Genomic DNA, 21,308 nt, shown 5'->3' with positions numbered 1-21,308 from the left:
GCTGCTCCTGTAGCCTACCCCTGAAAAAATTAACTGAAACTGTAAACTTAAAGTTAACTGAGAAAGACACAAACAATATGCCCCCCAAAAGAAAGTCCTATTCTGCAGATTACAAACTGCAATTAGTAAAATATGCAGCCAAAAAAATTATTTTCTAAATAAATGCGACTTATAGTCGTGTGCGACTTATATATGTTTTTCTTCTTCATGAAGCATTTTTTGACTGATGCGACTTATACTCTGGAGCAACTTATAGTCCGAAAAGTCATTTTCTGCAGTGTGTCAATTAGGGAAAAGGTTTGTTTGACTTCAGTGGTGCTGCGCAGTGTGACCCCTGAGTGACATCACAGCAGAGCGAAACCAATTTGATAAAAAGGTTACGTAAGCTTTCAAATCGCTCTTGCAGTACTGCGATGCCACGTGCTGATCATTCTCTACGGCTCCACATGAAGTCAAGCAAGCCTTTTATGAAAGAGAGCCGATCAGTCTGAAGGACCAAGTTTGAAGCACTTTATGGTAACGGTCGGGCTTTACATTATTATCAAAGAAGCCGCTTTCTTTGCATGCGTTTTAAAGATCAACACCTTCATAACTGAAATTAAGAAAAATATTTAGAACTACAAACTCACATTTCCACTGTAAATTTATCTTCATCCGAAGTTTTATCACTAAAGAACCATGCAAATGTATTTTTACAGACATCCTCATGAGAAACAATTACCGTCCGACTAGTCTTTAAGTATGAAGGGTCTGTTTTATAACCCATACTCACTGGTTATTGCTATAGTAGGTGAACCCTACAAATGGAAGCTGGTTGCCTACAAATGCTTTAGGAATGGGGAATGTCTCCTCCTCCCCTCGATCCTCCTCAATGTCATCGAAGTTACTTGTGTCAGTGTCACTGCTCAACTCCGGGACAACCGGGGCAGCGGCTACACACAACAATTGCAGATTTGATATAAATGGGATCATAATATATTATATATGAAAAAGAAAATGCAAAAAAGGAGCCAGGTTCAACTAACTCTCTCTGATGTTCTCCCATGCCCATTGGTCGTTCTTGAAAAAAGAATGTCGCTTGATCTCATCGACTCCATTGCGTCCTAGTCGCACATCCCTAATAAGAGGAGATGAGCAAAATGATGGTAAATCAACACAAGACTGTAAAGCTAAATGTTAAAACCTTCATGCAAATGAAAATGTTTAAGATGGATAAAATAACTTTGAACAAAAGAACATAAATTTTCTCTAGCAATAGCAGTTCAAAGCTTTGCGGCTATTAGCCTAATCTTCTTTAAAACAAATGTAATTGAGAGTTAAGAATTGTGGCGTGACCAAAGTGGGTAAGAAGCAATAAAACAGTGAAATGTACCAGACAGATGTTGTGTCGCCTGAGGAACTTCAAAGAAAATCGTAACTCACTGATTCAACACAAGGTTTAACAGTTGCTTCGTAAAAAAAAAGACAAATCTAGACTAACAACTGTCTCAACACCTACACAGCTGATGGGTCAAGATAAAAAAAACCTATGTTGAAACATCTGTATGCTAATATCAATATAATAGATTTGACATTTTCTCATGAAAAAGTGGGTGCCGTTTGCCCATACAAAACTTGCTAACTGGGCTTTAAATCAGCCGTAGGCATCACATTCTAACATTCTCAAAAATACATGAAATAAATACTAGCACAATTAAATATACACTCTAAAAATACTGGGCTATTTTTAACCAAGCATTGGATCAAAAAGGGACCACCCAAGCCCGCTGGGTTGTTTTAACCGAAATGCTGGGTTGTTTTTACCCATTGTTGGGTCAAATATAAATATTTTCTGGTTTCATTTCAACCCAATTGCTGGGCTCGTCCGTTTTTGACCCAACGCTGGGTTGAAAATAACCCAGCATTTTTTAAAGTGTAAAAATAAATTTCTAAATTAAAATCAGAAATACAACTGAAAAAGTTCAAACCTGTCTGTGAGGAAAGCACATATAAGGCTCTTTGCATCTTTTGAGATGTCGCTGTCATCGGGGAAGGTCAGGGCGTTCTTGTGGTTCATGATCTTGCTGTAGGTGCCCACTAGCGAGTCAGCATAGAACGGTGTGTCACCTAAGGACGCATTAAACAAGACAAAGGTTCATTCTTTTGAATGTTTCCTCTCTTCCCTGTAATGAGGAGTCAGCCACACTAAGGAATTTCATCCACTTCATGCTGTTTGTTTAGTGCAGGAATTTAAATCAAAAACCTAAATGTTCAGTTACTCTTGTGCCTCTGCCAGGAAATCTCTCCTGGTCATAAGGAACTGAAGTGGAGCTTTTAATAATCGACTTTTTGGAGAACTTCCTACATCAAGAAACATTGCTAAGATATGCAATTTCAGCAGCAACAAGAAAAGGTGAGCCTTCCTCTTGAAATAAAGATTAAAAGTGTGCAATATGTATTTGTTAAAGTCAGATATTAAATGTGTTCTCAGTTTATGAAATCAAATAAAAACGTGTTATTAACCACATTTAAATTTGAATGACAAAAAAGCCAAATAAATAAAATAACTCATAAAAATAACTTGGAAAAACAGGCAGGATTCTCTGCTCTCAAACACAGGGGGCATGTCCATTGTCAGCACTGAAACCACGGCCACACGCAAAAAAGCTGCCATCTTTCTCAATTTTCAAATACTGCTACAATCTATAATGGTGCATTCACACCAGCTGCGGTAGGGGCGGCACTACTACAGCAAGGTCCTGATTGGTTAACGCAGCACAGAAAGCCACCGAAGTTCCAATTTTTCAACTCAGGCGTTTCCCACGACAACAATCAATTAGCGCCTACCACACGTTGCAGGATGCCTTATCGTGTCTTAGCATTGACTTAACATGTAAATCACTCGTGCTTACCGCGTCTGGTGTGAACCCTGCATAAGGATGCTCGCGACTGTATTAGAGGTGGGGCCATGCTCGGTGGCTCCAGTGCGCCATTAAGTCAATGTTTTAGCCCCCCCCCAAATAATCCTAAACACAGAAATGTGGAAAAACTGTTTATTGGCGTAACTCCACAAATCAGTACTACATTGTTCACAGTCTTTGTAACGTGCTTTGTAACTCTATTTTAGTTTATTATTTACTTGTTAATTCCAACTTATAAGATGCAAAGCAAAAGATTAGTATTGAGAAATAACTATTTTTGTCATTACCACAAACATCAGCTTATTTAGCACTTAAGTTATGCAGAGTTCAGACGATTTTCAAAGTAGTCGGGTCACAGATCTTTTAAAACTGCTGCTGCTTTCACACTGCACGATGGATCGGTGACAGGGGTTTCACACTGCATGACTTTACGATAGGAAGAGACTGGGATTATTATTAAAAATGATAGCCCGCAAGAAGCTTGCCATACAAATTGCATGTGCGCTCATTTGCAGCGAAAAAAAGAAGATTATGAAGGAGGAAATGGTTGGGGAGACTCATGCCCGAACTTCCGGCTGCCCTATATGTTGCTCTCTTATTGGCTTTAGGTCATCGCCGATGTCAGGGTTTCCCGCAGCACATTTCAGTTCAGGTGGCCCGCCTAAGCTTGAAAAGCCTACCGCCTTTACAAGGTTGTCCAAAAAAAAAAAAAATTGTTGCACAAAAGGCCCTCAAGTGCATCTCGGAGAATAACGCGTACACGCTTCACACCGCGAGCGGGGAAGCGCGCCACAAGGTTGAAATTAGAAAGACGTGGTCCGGACTGTCACTGTCTGGAGGATAACTAGCCAGTTGATAAAACATCTCGGAGAATAGCGCGGACGCGCCACACGGCCGAAAGACTTGGTCCGTCATGTCTGAAGGATAGCCAGTTGTTAAAACGTGTGTCCGTGAGAACTGTAAGTGGACTTTTTTCAGTTTTATTTTTTTTATTTCAGCCTGTTATTGTCTATAGTTCTTGCAAATTTAAAGTAAGTTAGCTGGTGATTTTGTTGTTTGAGCAACCTGCTGAGGTTTTACGTGCCTGTTGATTAGATATAATTGTTGAGCACTCTTGCTCACTTTATTTATGTGCATTATTTACATGCTACAGTAGTTACACTAGAGCAAGATAATGTAATTAATAGTGGGAAATAATCAGTTTTTACCATTTTTGCGCCATCTATCATCGTTTGCAAGACGATTTACAACATCTGCTTAAGTTTGTGTTTATTAACCCTTTAGTTTCACTTCATCACGCAGCTATTCCCATTAGAGGTATCTGTTAAAAACATTTAATTCATTAATAATCTAGTATGTGTTAATTTTCTGTCATAGTTTCTTCAAAATTAAGTTTTATTTGAGTGTTTTAAATAAAAATATTTTAAATTTCATAATGATGCATACGCCCTGCCCCGCCCACTGGCCCAACCCTACCACCTTAACTAACAAATTTTCTGCGGGAAACCCTGGATGTTATGTTCAGTCAACACACATTTCACACGCCATGATTTCGCAGACAGGCCCAGATATCTAGCATGCCAAATATCTCACGGGTATGGTGTGATTCTCTCAGATCGTGTCTTTGATAATTCACACTGCGTGATTGTCACTCGCATGCACCGATCTGCCTGTGATTGCGGGCATTTGTCTGCGATTTCTCAAAACCTGTCGATGAGTCAAAATCAGGGCTAAAATCGTGCAGTCTGAACTTGGCTTTAAAATCAACATAATAGTATTTATTTATTTATTTACTCTAAACGCATTTCCAGCATCTATGGCTATATTCATGGCAATAACTGGTTAATCTATATAATCAATTTGACATGCCCAATTCACCTAACCTGCATGTTTTTGGACTGTGGGAAAAAACCTGTATACCCCAAAGTAAACCCATGGAAGAGCATCCACTCCACACATAAAGACCTCTTGACCTAGCCACTATCCTGTCCCAACATAATAGTAAAACTAATTATATACAACGGATTGCTCCAACATCAATGGGTGCTGACGTAAAAACTCACCAACTAGCATCTCATACAGGAAAACCCCCACAGACCACCAGTCACACTCTCGGCCATATAAACCATCTCCTCCCTGTGACTTCAGTACCTCTGGAGAAATGTAGTCTGGAGTTCCTACTGCCGTGTCACATCGTACCATACCATCCTGAGAGGAGACAACGAGAAGTTTAGCTCCAGAATGTGATGCGAACCAGAACCGACGGACTGTATCTGACGTACCTTGTTCATTTTCATGCAGGTCCCAAAGTCAGCCAGCTTCAGGTGGCCTGATTTGTCTAGTAACATGTTGTCAGGCTTTACATCCCTGTGACAAACATTAGCATGCAATATTTAATTTCAAGCATTTTCTTTATCATTTCAAGTGACACTGTGAAATGTAGGGACGGTTTAATGTGTGAAGGAGACCTGTGAATAAAGCCCATAGAATGGATGCCGTCAAGCGCCAGCACCACCTCAGCAGTATAAAAACGTGCCCACTTCTCTGGCACGTCATAATTGCTCATGAGGTTGACCAGGTCACCGCCCGGCATATACTCCATCACCATGTAGAGGTAGCGGTTATCTTGGAATGCATAAAACAGCTGGGAAAACATTTAATGAATAAAAATTAGATACAAATCATCACATTTAAGCATGTAACTAAATATAAACATCAAAGTATTACTAAAAATGTTTTACAGTGTTTAATGCAAAGTGTAAAATATCTTTGATTTTAAAATAGGGTACAACACTGACAACACAGATGGTGGCCGGTATTCATACCTGTACTACCCAATTACTATTGGCAAAGGCCATAATATCTCTCTCTTCCCAGAAGAAAGCGGAGTCCGACCTCTTGATCATCTCAAACTTGCTAAGCAGCTTCATGGCGTATACTTTCAGTGTGGCTTTGTGCCTCACCTATAAAACACAAAAAGACAGGAGACCTTTAGGCCAAGCTTAGCATTATTAAACAAGAGCAAATATTAAAGGGATTATAGAGTCATCTGGTCATCCGTGCCAACTAATCCCGTTCACTAGCTCTTGAATCACCTTTGTTTATTTCACAGTAACAGCCATACTTTTTCATTTAAATTTTTTCATCAATTGTAGGATATGATGGAAAACAAGCGTTAAAAACAAGGCAAAAATTGCGTAAAAGAAGAACGTTAAATAAAATATACAAGCACTTACCAGTTGTACTTCCCCAAATGCCCCTCTGCCTATGACCTTTACCACTTCATAATCATCTGCCTTCATACGAAGCTGTCGAATTTTGCTGATTGTGTCCTTATCTAAAAGGAAGTACACATTCAAGTGATCAATTGCATTGAATGAGGGTAAATTCACTCATTCACTGAATGTGAGCATGTTCTTAAAAAAAAAAACAACGACAACGGAATTCTGGTTAAAGAGCAAATTTTCCCGATGCATATCAACAAATACTAATATAAATAAATCTTGTATAAAATTTACTTTTGGGATTTGATCAGCCAATTTCTTGAAGTCCAAAGGGCGATTTATAGTCGTGCGTAGGTCCTACGCCGTAGCTACGTAGCCTGTGCGTAGCTCTGCGTAGCCTGACGCACACCTCACAAAATTTCTAACAGCGCGTCGGCTCTATTCGAAAAATGTTATGTTTTGTATAATTGTATTAATATTAGACTTTTTAATTTAATTAATTTAATGAATCTGAGTTGGTTGATAAACTAACAACTACAAACCAATAAAATAATCAAACTTATTTTGAAAGTAACACACCAAAATTAAATGGAAATAAAACAAAAAATAAATTTTCTTCATTTAATTATATGAATACTAAAATTTACCAGATTTTTATCTAAATTATGAAAACTATTATATGCAAAACAATAGTAATGCAGCAACTCAGCAGCATTGTTAATACTATGTTTAATTAAAATACACAATCATTTTAATAAAAACAACAGCCAAGATACTGAGCCTCCGTAATTTCATTATTTTTTGCAAAGATAAATGACAAAATATGTTTGCAGTTACATATAAACAAGGTCTTAGTCATGTATATTTACTAAAAACAAGTGTAACACAAAAATGTATATTCTTTTGATCCACCTGTGTGTTACTTTCATCCCTGCTGACCGGGTCAAAATTAACAACTCTCTTTAAAGTGAAATTATCCCGAAGTCGTTTTACATTTGTTCAAAATTCCACCTGGTATTGATAGACCACACTTATGAGTTACTGACCAAAGCAAACGTATATCTCGGCCCAAAACATTTTCTTTTAAAAATAAGTTTTTCTGAAAAATGGTACGTCCCGCTCTTATTTAAATCCTGCTTTTAAGATTGCACTTTGCTGTGTAGCGCTGTGATAATGGGTACAGTGAGGGTGAATTTTTAGAGGCATCCCTATTGAATATGCTATTAAACTTGTTAATACATTTAGGAAACTTGTGTGTAATTTATTACAAATTAAGCATCTATACATTTTAACAAAAGATGTGAAACATTGTAATATTTTCATGTCAAGCATAAAACTAACACCATGTAAAAGTAAATAAACTGAACACTGGTTTAGCACATTCTTATCAAACTTTAAGCTCTCAAGCTGTGATTAACCAGCAAGATTTTCTGATAAAAGATTTAAATGTCATTCAATTTTGGGGAGATCTGTAGTAGTTAAGCATCTGCATCGCATTTTAAAATGTAATAGATGAGAGAGAGAGTGAGTGAGAAAGAGAGAGAGTGAGAGAGAGAGAGATTTCCTGGACTTTACAGAAGAGCCTACGAACATTGTGAGAATCCATTAAGCTGAACTCTGTTAAAACCCACAGAGGACTCTCATGGGTTTATCGAACATAACAACTCAGCTTCCCTTAGGGATGGATAACATTCAGTCAAATTTGGTCATTGCTGAGCAATAGGTATTTTTTCTCGGCATGGGTTGCCTTTGGCACAAGTTTGTGTACAGTATGTATGAGATGGGAGAAATGCAAGATTTAAAAATACATTGGAGAAAACATTAAACCCTCCTCCAAAAAACACTAATATCTGAGTTGAATTACATTAATAAATCAAAGGTAATAACTGAACAGAACCTCAGATGCCAAGACTGTAAGATATCCAACGATATTTGGACAAAACATTACATTTACATAAACATTTCAAGGGGGAATATTAAATGTGGCAGAGAACTGCACTGCCGGTAAGTTATAATAAAAATAAGATATAGCTAAAACAATTCAAGCCTTTTTGTGCCAATATTTAATATCAGTTACGTTTGTGCCGACAGATGATAAAAAACATAAAAAACATCAACAAATGTGTATAAACTATGAAATTGTGGTAGAAATGACACATTAAACATAAAAGATAACCAAAGAAAGCCATCTATTATATTGCATTTACTGACAAAACCATGAGGAGCTTGTAACAGGTTATGATGCAGTAGAAAGACCCTGTACCACATGATGCAAAGTCTATATTATGTAGTTGTATATAGCTGCCAAGGTCTGCTACGCTTTTCCTAAGGTGTATTGAGTGGAAGATAAACTGGTTCAAATTAAATAAACCTAACATACAAGTATTAAGCCTATTTTGGTGTCTAGGGAGACCTTGCGTTCCTTGCTAAAAGTAAAGCAATATGAATAATTCGCACGTTTTTATCACACACAAACGTAATTAACAGCACACCTTCATAGGCTGCATAATTAGAGATATTATTCCTCTCCCAAGCACAAATGGTGGTAGATAACCACACAACATGATTCCCACCCACCTTCTGACGTAACATTACTATGAGAGAGAGAGAGAGAAAGAGAGAGAGAGAGAGAGAGAGAGGGGGGGTCATGTGGAATATAACATGCGGGTCACCATGCAGTCCTGAAAGCCCTTTTGTTGCACGAATACCAGGACTGACAAAATGGTGCCTGACTGAGGGTACTGACCCCAAAACAACCTCCACCCACAATAAAGCAGGCCGAAAGTGTTTTGATATATCACTGAACTGATGAACATGAAAGACACTTTCAGACGGGAGAGATCCAGACAAAACTCTAGACAAAATACTTACATCTGTTTAAGAAGTTATCAATGCTTTTGTTTTTCCTCAAGGCTGGAAAATCAAGGTCGTAGACCAGAGCATCCAAACTGTCCTAGAAAACAAGAAAATATAAATATATGTTAGACGAAAATATTAGTTAGTTAATTTTGTGTGTTATGATGGTCTAACTGCACTGTGATCATTTTAACACTGTTACACAAAGGTCTGGCTTGTTTATTCAAAACATTTGAAGATCTATTTAACTTTTTAGTAAATCTGGCAAGACAAGGAATTTACTTAATAAAATTGGCAAAAATTGCTGCTCTGCAGTCAGTATGGAAATAAACCAATTAAAACTGAGATTTCAGGAAATATAGCATGTTTAAAACTAATGTTAAAACTATTTTGTGCAAAGATTCATAACTTCAAGCCATTCATAATTTGACTTCCAAAGTGATAAAAAAATCTACTTCAGAAATGTCAAATACTTAGCACCATGCACAAGTAAACCCTAGCAAATTCTACATTATCAGAGAAACATAGTGGGAAAAAAAAATAAAAGGTGCTACATACAAAATGTAAAGAAAGCTTATGGCAAACGTATACTGAACATTTAAATAGTGAAGCAATGCAATTTCGATCCGAAAACAATCAGATTTATGATGGAACTTTGGAATAAGCACAATGGCTTGCTAAAATCTTTGACTTGTCTTGATCGCTTTGATATTATTTAAAGGCGGGGTACGTGATTTTTAAAAAAACACTTCGGAAAAGGGAGTCGGACGGAGTACCAAATTACACTTGTAGCCAGTCAGCAGTAAGGGGCGTGTCTACTAAACAACATCGTTGCCTGGGTTGCGTATGTGTGGGGCGGGTCTATCAAAAGAAGGTCCGACCGGAATCTATTGGGGTAGGGGGGTGTTTGTTTAGGTGATTTCAAATATCAACATTGGCTTTCAGAGATCATGCACCCCACCTTTAAGGTCATTTTCTCAAAGAGCCTTTTACCAAAAGCTACCATTTGTTGGCATTTGTCTTCTGCCTGTCAGGCATGTTTAGAAAAATGACTTAAAAGTCTTAAGTCACATCTCTCTCAAGCTCGGATTAAACATTTCTTTGACATTCAGCCAGAAACAGAAAAAAACAGTAATCTATGTAACTTCATAATGGCTAACTTATTATAAAAATTAAAAGTTGAATCAACTTAAAAAATTACTTAAACACCTAAAACGTGAAAAATTGGGTTTTTACCTTGAAGGGGACATATCATAAAAATCTGACTTTTCTATGTTTAAGTTCTATAATTGGGTCCCCAGTGCTTCTATCAACCTTGAAAATGTGAAAAAGATTAACCAAGTAACTTAGTTTTTTCCTAAACCGTTCTCCACATGCATGTAAAAAAATAGGTAATTGAAATTTGTCTCTCTTTGTGATGTCAGAAGGGGATAATACCCCCCCCAATCTGCACTATCCAACCACGCCACTGCCAGTGAAGAGATCAACTCATTTGCATGTTAAAGGGCACATCCAAAATGGCACAATTTTGCTCACACATACAAATTGGTGATTTTAACATGTTATTATAAATTATCTGTGAGGTATTTTGAGTTAGAACTTCACATATGTACTCTGGGGACACTAAAGATTTAGTCAACATCTAAAAAAAGTATTGTGAGATGTCCTCTTTAAATTTTTAACTTTTAATTTTTTGGTGCAGGGCTCCAGACTAACTTTTTTACTAGGAGCACAGTGGCCCCCAACTGAAAATTTTAGGGGTGCAACCAAAAAATTTAGGGGCACACACCCTAAATCAACATGCTAACCAAATAATCACATTTCTACAAATGTCCACTGTATTACTAATAAATACTTTGATGATAGATGCAGAAAGTACAATGTGCTGTTTCAAATTCAGTGTCACATCACAAAAAAAAAGGTCAAATTTACTGGTCGCACATGTGCGACTGAATGTAAAATTCAGTGGCACACTCTTAAATTTTGGTGGCAAAATGCCACCATTTGGTGGCAGTCTGGAGCCCTGAGGTGTTACCAATTGAAGTCATTTTTTAAGTTGTTCCAACTTTAACTTTTAATACTTTGCTCTCTTATTTTATTACGGTCACCAGCTGGCCAGTGCAAAAAAACTAAGCAAAGCAACAAATTCACACTGGCCATGTTTACACCTGATATTAGTATGCCTTTTGGTCAATCGAATTACAAGTGGACAATGCTAATTAATAGGGTTGAAACGATTAAACGTGCAAATGCGCGTTTTCTTAATGAATGAATTTTAATGAATTACGGTGAAATCCAGGCACATCCCAAAGCCAGGGGGCGCTCTCGTGCAGAAACTCCCTTTGTGCCACTGAAGAAGTAGCATTACAAACGCTATACCAGGCAATATCTACATTAATATTTATATCGCTGTTCTTCAAATTGTTTCACGTATTTTCATGATAATAAAGATTATTTTAAATGATTTTGTTTAACGAGTGTTGCTTTTTAAATGCACGTTATAAACGACTCAGACTCATAATGATTTTAGATTGATAAGGACTTCCTAATGCCCAAATGCCGTAGTATACCCACAAGCTGTGCATGAAACACAAAATCCCAGCCTTGCGATTCAGAATCGATTTCAGAAAGGCATTTTTAATGGGACACATGATTAATCGGTACAGCCCCACTAATTACAGTTGTAAATGTGGTGGTGTACATTTTTCATAGTGATGCACCGATGTATCAGCCACCGATATTTATCGGCCGATTTTTGATGAATTTGAAACCATCGGCAATAGCACGAGAAAGGCCGATACCGATTGTTTATTAATTAACTGCATAAAGAAATCCATTATAGGTAAAAAAATTAGTTAATGTTGTTATTAAAGTAAATGCTGAATAGCCAAAACTGCCTTTGAAGGTTGTCATGCTGTCTTCTTATATTTGTTTTAGCTTAATTTGTGCCTCTCTTATTATGTTGGTCAGTTAAATATTAATTAGATCAAATCCATGTTCAGTAAAAATAATTTGATGCAAAAATAAACTAGCTAATAGACCAACTGTATAGTATTGTTTACAAGTGTTTAATATCGGCATCGGCCAGAAGTTGTCTCTTTAAATCGGTATCGGCCCAAAAAAATCCTATCGGTGCATCCCTAATTTTTCAGTTTAAAAAAAATACATTTGCCCACAGTAAATCCCTTGAACAAGAGTCATTGTTCATACACAGTCAGCACAGACAAAAAATATCACTCATTTTACATGACACAGGGCTTAGTCAATCATAGCAGAGGTGATAAAAGGTCAATAAAGATAATAATGATCATAATAAATAATAAAAGAAGTCTAAATTGTACAAATAATATTCTTTACATCTACACCCCCCCCCCCAATTATTCACTCTTATGAATCTGCATACAGGACTATTTAAAGAACAATGACAATTTAGCCAGGTTAGCAGTGACATCAATGGGATAAATCTTAATCTACTGTAATCCTGGATGTGTCAGTCACTCCTGAGAAGCAGTTCAAGCGTGATGTGTGGTCACTCAAATGAGACTTGGCCTCATGTATAGTGCAGTGTGTCTAAATCATGTGATCTTATTTGTTTGAAGATGTAGGACAGGCCCAACACACAAAAAGGAAAGTTTCCATTTGACTTTCTGGAGCAATGACATCCAAAAATGTTTCTAAAATATATTTGCCAATACTGCTTGAGAAAGTGAGAGAGAATAATGAGAATACGACAACCTACAGTTCTGATCAATATCTTATATTAATGTCAATAGAAACAAAATATTTAATAAAAAAACCTTGACCAATCAAATATCTTCTAATAATACAATTACTTAGTAAAGTGACACACCACTCAAAAAGAATGACTTGAAGTTGAATAATTTATAACGTAGCATAAACAACGTATGGCGAGTTACGAAGCCTATCAAGTATCTAGTGTGTTAGCATGCGTCAGTTCTTCACATGGGTTGTAAGATGTGCATTTAAAACTGCGTTAGTAACACTGAAAAGGTTCAGTTAGCAGGAGACCCCAGTGAAGCTGTGGTCTGATTTAGTACAAAAGACCCTTTTGATGACTCAATACCTTATAGTGTGAGTCACGAGTGTCTCGCACCCCATGCAGTAAAAGACAGCAGAACATATGGTCAAAGTGGTTTCTCACAACGGATCTAATTAACAAACCACAAACAGAATATGCTGGTCGAATGAAAATCAGGTAGGGGTGCAAGTCATATTTGGGCTACATTTACACGACAACGATGCAGGCACAAACAACAAAGTTTTTTCTTTGCATTTTTGAAAATGCTCATATAAACACACAACGTGTCAAAAAGATCAGCATTTACACAGATCTGCAAAAATGGCTAAAAGTGCTGTATAATGCGTGCCAGGCTAGTAGTTGCCATTGCCAATGTAAATTTGTAAAGAAACAATACACGCATTCGCACATATACATTCTTCTACAGAGAGATAAATACAAACGTTCAAACTCGCAAACACATTGAACGGTTTTGTTTAGACAGACGATCAGGTCACTCATTGTAGTCTCTTGTCAAGACTCTTGTGTTGTTACTGAACATGCTCTAGGGATGTTCACATTGACCGTTAACCGAAGGTAAGAATTTATGACCGATTAACATTATCAGTTAAAAGAAAAAAAATATTTGTTAACGCATGGTGCGTGTCCTCATGAGCCGACAGACATTTCGCCACTTTTCTATCTTTAATTTTTAAATGTCCTGTAAATGACAAATTATTCCTGCCCTGACGGTCTGATAAAGTAATTATTTGTATGAGTAATCATTTGTGTGCGTGTTTGGAAGCTGAACGGAGACGCGCGCGTGTCCGCACAAGATGACGCGGTCCGTCTCAGTCTCGCGCACATCCGGACAGACCTTCGCTGATGGCCTCTGACCCAGACCATAAACAACTCTCTTTTTGCACAAACGGAGAAAGACGACGCAAAAGCGAAACTTTTTGAAAAGCGTCCTGCTTTAGAAATGACCACTGTGGTAGATGAAAAAGAGTCAATCTGCCCTCTTTGGATATTAATCATCTGGACTGATCGCGTGCTTTTTGATAAGGTAATGTTTCGTGAATATCTGATAATGTATGAATCCTGGTTCTGTTGTTGATCTGTCGCTGCTGTTTGCACGTTCCAATGAAATGTTTTGTTTTAACTAGGTCACAGACAACCGTCAACAGTATTTTTACTCAATGACAACTTAATATTAAAATCTTATAAGTTAACAGTTAATGTTCGGTTCATAAGCTGCGGTTGTCGGTCGGGAAAATTAACTGATATGAACACCCCTAACATGCTCAAAGGGTTTTCTCATATATTTTTAGAGTAAAAAACACTGATAACGATATATCGGCCAATATTCTTTACGTGTATATTATAGTACAGTTTGGAAGCCAGGCAAGAATTCAAGGACCTGTAGCTAACAATGTATACATTAATTTTACAACGTTAGCTTAGCGTAATAGTTGATAAGCATTAGATATGATATATGAACAAAGGTAACTTAATTGTCATTTATTTTTCTATTTATCAGGAATAAACTACTCGTAAAGGACTTCATCTCATGTGGGAATCTACCAGAAGTTGCGTTTAGTCCACATAAGCCGTTTGTTTATGTTGTTGCTGCTGAAACCATCTTTAAAGCAACCTTGGAATTAGGGGTCGACTGATTATTGACGTCGATATTAAGCATTTTGCCAATCATCGACCATTTTAAAAGCCAATTTGCCGATAAAGTAATGTCAATTTATAATGCGCTATTTTTACTGAGATTTACAGAGCCATCAGAACACGAAACAGGGCACCCTATTTATGGCGCTTTTCCATTGCATAGTACCCCACGGTTTAGTTTAGTTTGGGTCGGGTCAGCTTACTTTTGGGAGCTTTTCCATTGGGTGCAGTACATAGTACCCGATACTTTTTTTCGTACCACCTCGGTTGGGGTTCCAAGCGACCCGAGCTGATACCAAACGTGACGCGAAAACACTGAAGGTCACTGATTGGTCTGAGAGAATCATCACTGCAGCGTCATCGCTATAATGTAGATTAGCTTTACCTGTGCTAGGCTAGCTTTCGCTGTCTCGAGCAAAAATGTTGTCATCTGTGCTCTGCTATAAGTTCCCAAACTCACGAACAAACATCCACAGGTTGAGAATCAGTGACACCATAACAGTTTTTCCAAACTTGCAGTTTGCGGCGGAACATTCACGACGAGCACGTCAGCATTATATGCTTAATGCAACTTCAATGAGGCTCAGCGGAGCGCCGTCGACTAACGCCACGGTGTTTGAACAGAAACTATCATGTGAGACTGAGGTAACGTTAGTGATAAACGCGATGTGCAAACATCTATTTGTGGTGGCCAATTTTAATTTTGTGGCGGACTGAGAAATAATAAATGTATGGGAATGTACAACGGCGCCCTCACTTGTATGATGTCACAGCAGAAGGAAGCGCAAATATAATGACACGCCTATAATCCCTCCCACTGCGAAGTGTTACTAAACTCAATGGAAAAGCTAACCACGCCAAAGTGAGGTGAGCTGACCTGACCCAAACTAAACTAAACCGTGGGGTACTATGCAATGGGAAAGCGCCATTAGTTGCCTCCAGCAATGCCCGCCCTCCGCCTATCTGATTTGTTGGGAATCACGAGTCCGATCAATCAGTGCAAAAGACTGAAGACCCCGCCAAAAGCGCTTGCTTACTGGAGCTGCTTTGCAATGATTTCAACACCACACACACATAATAAACAATAATAAAAACTTGATTTTTTTACCACAAGGGGACCTTAATAGCAATATGGCTTATTTTATTACTTTAATCAAAGTTGTTTTCTGTATTTCTTTGTAAATGTAACTTTTTCAGGCTCTTGTAAATAAATGAAGTATGAACATTAAACGGTAGGACTGGGTCTATCGAGCTACCTCAGGACTATGAGAAACAAGCTTTCAAGTTGAGCATAACACTTCCCGAATTGTAACCACAACACACTTCATATTGCTAATTACTTTTATTACTTTTACACTTGATTACTTTTACACTTCATAAAACAGCTAATTGCGTCTCTCTCTGGAGTACTCAAAGCTATTATACATTACTAAGTTACCTTATTTGCATTGGCCTAAAATACTATTTTGATCATTGATTGTGTCAAAAAATTTAACTTACTGAATTGAGCATGTATCTGTTGTTGCAATTCTAACACTGCTTTCTTTACAATTCCCAAGTAAGGCTGAAGGATATCAGGCTTATCAGATATCTGCAAATACCTTAAAGCTAAAACTACAAACACTGATGCAGATATAGTATATCAGCAACAACAATAGTCAAACAATTTTAACATAGTCAACAACAATAGTGAAAGCTTATCTTCCAACATCTAGCAAATCCCGGATGCATTTCTTCACGTACTACTGCACAGATGAACTTTATTGGTATGACAGCATAGTTTAAGTGTAAGTGTAATCACATGACATGTTTTCATTGCTTTAATCGCAAACTACTGGTATACTTCGTAAACTGCATGGGTGGAATAACTCAAGCAATTACAATAAGCAATCATTTCAGGTCTCGCATAAAAACAATTCACAACGAAGTCTCTGATCCAATCCCTTAAGCTTGTGCTGGTAATAACACAGCTCTCCATTCAGCAATGCACGTTTGCATAACATCCTGCCACAGAGAACTCTGGACGGCCACAGTCGCATTCCGCAGCAGGACGGTACACGTCAGAGAGCTATTTTAAGAATGTGGCCAAACAGGCTCTCAACAAAGTGGGGGGAAAAGACGGCCAAGTCCACAGTCAAAAAGTGGGCCTTGTGGTAATTAACACCCTTGAGTAAAGACTCCACAACTGTAAACGCCAGAAAACGGGACAGGGCGGGAAACGGGAATGTTTGCATCCTGTAGGTTTTTCTCGTCTTGTACGAGCATATCAGCAAAGAAGCATGGAGACTGGGAACGGTTTGCAAAACAGGCCAAAAGCCAAGAACATAACAAAGAGGGAATGCAAACAGACCCGGCTCCCATTCGGTTTCAACCTCTGTAGTAACCTCAGCAATTACAGCTTTGACGTTAATTATGTACAAATATCTCCACAAATGTGGCCACTAAGTCTAGTTCTCGGTTAAATCAGGTCTGGTAACCACAAGTGACTTAATAGTCAAAGCAAAAGTGCAAATAAAGATACTAGAACTTTAAGAGGAAAACTTGTAAAAGTTTTTCTGTAGCTCACTGTAAAAAAATATATCAAATTAACAAATATTTTTATGTTACTATAACCTAACAAATGAAGTTAAACAATTTCAACTTGTTTTTTAAGTTATGTCAAATAAGCTTAGCTTCCAAAAAGATGGCAGCTGTATCGTTTCTTTTTGGTTATGTTCGTGCATTTTCGTAAGTCCCACCCACTTATCTGTAATAGGTCTGTAGCGTGAGTGGGTCCATAGCTCCCCCTGGAAAAATGAGGAATGAGTGTTTGTAGTCTTACACCCTTGACAAAGATATAGCACTTCCTTCTTTCAATGACGCAAAATTATGATTTTTACATCATAGAAAGAAGGAAGTGCAACACTAAAATATGTATTTTTCCCGTCTCAGGGGAAACTGAGGGAATGATGCACGACTAGGGATGCACCGATATGATTTTTTTGGGCCGATACTGATACCGATTTAAAGAGACAACTTCTGGCCGATACCGATGCCGATATTAAACACTTGTAAACAATACTATACAGTTGGTCTATTAGCTAGTTTATTTCTGCATCAAATTATTTTTACTGAACATGGATTTGATCTAATTAACATTCAACTGACCAACATAATAAGAGAGGCACAAATTAAGCTAAAACAAATATAAGAAGACAGCATGACAACCTTCAAAGGCGGTTTTGGCTATTCAGCATTTACTTTAATAACATTAACTCGTTTTTTTTTTTACCTATAATGGATTTCTTTATGCAGTTAATTAATAAACAATCGGCATCGGCCTTTCTCGTGCTATTGCCGATATGCAGATGGTTTCAAATTCATCAATAATTGGCCGATAAATATCGGTGGCCGATACATCGGTGCATCACTATGCACGACCATTCAACAACATGACTGGGTTTCTAACAATACAAAGCTTAATGCAAATGGGTGAAGTGTCCCTTTAAAGAGCACCTATTTAATTGCTAAAACAATGTTATTTTGTGTATTTGGTATAATACAATATGTTCGCGTAGCTAATGGTTCAAAAAACACATCATTTCCACACAACGTACATTTTTTGTAGCTCCAGATTTCACTCTCTACCTGAAACGCACGGATTTGAAAAGCTCTTTGTCCCTGATTGGCCACCTAATCTGTACGTTGTGATTGGTCTGAATACCCCTAACGTCAGCTAGAAATGTGACGCTCCTTACCATATTTGAAAGATTCGGTTGCTAACAGGGGTTAACTTACAGGCTTTGAGTCCAAGCAGGAGGAATTATGATAATGTCGGTCTTGTCTACATCACCAATCCCAGGAAGTAAACTGTTGCCTACAATCCGTGTGTTTGTTGTAGTCCAAGAAAAGAGATTTAAATTGGAGATGATAACTCGCGTCATCATTTACTTTGGGGTTTGTACCTTTTGCATATCGTCAGCATGTACTAATACACACCAATGGAAATTTAAAAACATGAATCGGACAATAGGTGCTCTTTAACATGGGGGTCTATGGGATTCGGATTTGGAGACTCCTGCAGCCAGTCGATGAATTAAAGTTTTTTTTAAATTACTTCCGTATTGGCTTCATCTGAGAAATCAAAAGCCTGCCCCCCGTGCCAAATGCATAAATCTAAATCGTAATTATCAACAAAAGTGAAAGTAAAATAAAAAGGGAATCATCCAAAGGAATAACTAAAACATCAGTGGTAAAGCTGTAAAGAGACTATTATTTGCACTTCGTAAATAATGTGACCGAAATCAGGGTCGACTTAAAGCGTAGACTGTCTACTGCATAAAAGCAGACAACACTGTCTCCCGAGCAGAACCTTGAGCCAAGGGCCTTCATTTAGATCTCAAACTTCCCTCAGCTACTGCATAATCAGTGGGAGAGGCTCTGGAAAAACATACCATCTGGAACTTGACTAAACAATCTTTAGCCGCTGCAGTGTGAAACAATAATTACGTACGAATAACTGGGTTATTGTGAATGGCTAAAAATCACAAAATAACGTAAACACTGCTAACGTAAACATTTTCTTAATTAGCTAAATGAAGTCATGTGTACAATGATCACATGGAATGTGAAGGAAATTACACGTAAATGAAAGCAACTGTGTCAATGAACTTGACTCCCTCAGATAACTTGCTCCTGAATTAACAAGATTTATTGTTAGTGTTTGAATGTCATTATTATCAAACACTCACAGTAACAAATTTACTATTAACTCACAGTCAATGAGGGGGCTAATAGATTGATTAAAATGCTGTTCTGTGAACAGCAATGCTGATCTAAAAACATGTCTTACTTGTGCAAAATAGCATAGTGACTGCAATGCAAAGCAGTTAATGCTATTTTACTTTAATTACTATATCTAGTGGAGATCCTGACTAACTCTTTTTTTAGTCACTTTGGATAAATGTTCAGCAATTTTTAACAGACTTCATATCTATACCTTGGTTTCCCTATAAGAGGATGAAAGGTCTAAATAAGCAATAGCAACAACAGGACCGGATATGAAGACCTTCCAAAAAGGTCTATGTGGGAGTGCTGGTAAAGACAGTATTATCAAGTACACAGCGAGCCACATAGGCTCAAAGATTAGGCAAAAGTGATGACATCAGCATTCAAGTCAGAATAACAATGCAGGTCTCACAGTACATAAGGCCAAACTCATCAGTTAACAGCAGCTACATCACTTTGATTAATTTTGGTTTTGTTAACATGTGCCTATCATAAACCAAAAAGGTGCTGCTCACTTTCCAGGTACTACTATTGCCCTATTGTTCCTAGCACTTTTTGCGGCCTTATTTTTTTGCAGGTGCTGCATTTTTTTGCACCGGTGGTGACACAGCATACATTTTATTTTTCAAATACTCCGAAATATTTTAAAGTGCAAGCGATTAGGGCTGAACGATACATCGAATTTTCATCGTCATCACGATATGAACTCACGTGATGAACACATCGCAACAGACAGCCTTGACACGATAAATGAAGGGAAAATGGTAAGCGCATGTAATAAACGTTTGACCTATCACGTTTAAGGGCGATCACAGCGCTTGCGGTCCGCGTAGATCTGACGCGCTGTTAGGGCTGGGCGATATGACTCAAAAAATTATCGAGAAAATGTTTTCCATATCAGTCGATATCGATAATTATCATGATAAATAACAAATCTTTACTCCTGTCAAATTTAAAGGCAGATTTTTGCTCCTGAATGAAAATTGTAAAAACCAGACAGTTAATAATGGTTTTAAACTACTTTTTATTCAGAACATGACAAATACAAAAACTAAAATCTTGTTTTAATGCATCTGTATTAAATGTAAATCTATTTGTTATGAAATCAACACATTTCTGACACAAAAGCAGCAGACTACTGTCCCTTTAAGACCCAAGACAGACTGCTTTAAGTTTCAATATACTGAGTAACAGCTGTTTATGTTCACTTAAACAGGAAAGAAAACTTAGTTCAGTGATCACGCGTGTGTTATACATATACGAGCTATACACGCTGATAAATGGATGTCAAGGGTTTCACTTTGCTGTGGGAGCGCACATACCCAAACACTATATTCACTGCAGTGGTGGATCTGCTGCTTTTCCTCAGTTTCCTGAATTTGTGAATGTCCTGTAAATATACTTTTAAAGCTGGGCGGACGTGTGCGTGCGCAAGGCGGACGCTGAATGAAAGTAAAGTATACTGCACGCACCTGTGTCTGCTGTGTTTGACGAACCCTGTTTGCGCGTCCAACATTACACACAAGAAAATGTTTCCGCGCATTTGGATTCCGTGATTCCGTCCGCGTTATCCGCATCGCGAAAATCATAGGTCTCTACTAATAAATAAATAACTTGCCTCATCTTCCACTCCTTCAAGTCTGACTGTCACTGTGATTGTAAACCAAGAGCGCGTGCCGCATCCGGAAGTGCTCGGGCAACATTACGCACAGTGCTTAAACATTATCGATCACTTATCGAACTGTCCTTATCGTTTTATCGAAAAAAGTTTATATCGGTAAATTATCGTTATCGAATTATCGCCCAGCCCTACGCGCTGTTAACATTTTTGTGAGGTGCGCGTCAGGCTACGCACAGGCTACGGAT

General features: G+C 37.8%; 1 protein-coding gene across 3 annotated transcripts in view; it reads right to left on the bottom strand.

Annotated features, from left to right (window-relative positions):
- Positions 1 to 21,308, bottom strand: part of rock1 (Rho-associated, coiled-coil containing protein kinase 1) — a 68,856-nt gene that overhangs the window by 29,386 nt on the left and 18,162 nt on the right. For all 3 annotated transcript variants that reach the window (XM_065267964.2, XM_065267965.2, XM_065267967.2), the window contains exons 2-10: positions 8,996 to 9,077; positions 6,137 to 6,237; positions 5,726 to 5,863; positions 5,369 to 5,544; positions 5,183 to 5,267; positions 4,964 to 5,108; positions 1,968 to 2,106; positions 1,026 to 1,117; positions 773 to 932 (exon numbers count right to left, since the gene is read on the bottom strand). In XM_065267964.2, the coding sequence (XP_065124036.1) occupies positions 773 to 932; positions 1,026 to 1,117; positions 1,968 to 2,106; positions 4,964 to 5,108; positions 5,183 to 5,267; positions 5,369 to 5,544; positions 5,726 to 5,863; positions 6,137 to 6,237; positions 8,996 to 9,077 (1,118 nt within the window). The remainder of the gene's footprint in view (positions 1 to 772; positions 933 to 1,025; positions 1,118 to 1,967; positions 2,107 to 4,963; positions 5,109 to 5,182; positions 5,268 to 5,368; positions 5,545 to 5,725; positions 5,864 to 6,136; positions 6,238 to 8,995; positions 9,078 to 21,308) is intronic.

Source organism: Paramisgurnus dabryanus, chromosome 6 (genome assembly GCF_030506205.2).
Source record: "Paramisgurnus dabryanus chromosome 6, PD_genome_1.1, whole genome shotgun sequence".
Taxonomy (NCBI): domain Eukaryota; kingdom Metazoa; phylum Chordata; class Actinopteri; order Cypriniformes; family Cobitidae; genus Paramisgurnus; species Paramisgurnus dabryanus.
The sequence above is the reverse complement of the archived record's forward strand: the minus strand, read 5'-3'. Positions and strand labels throughout refer to the sequence as shown.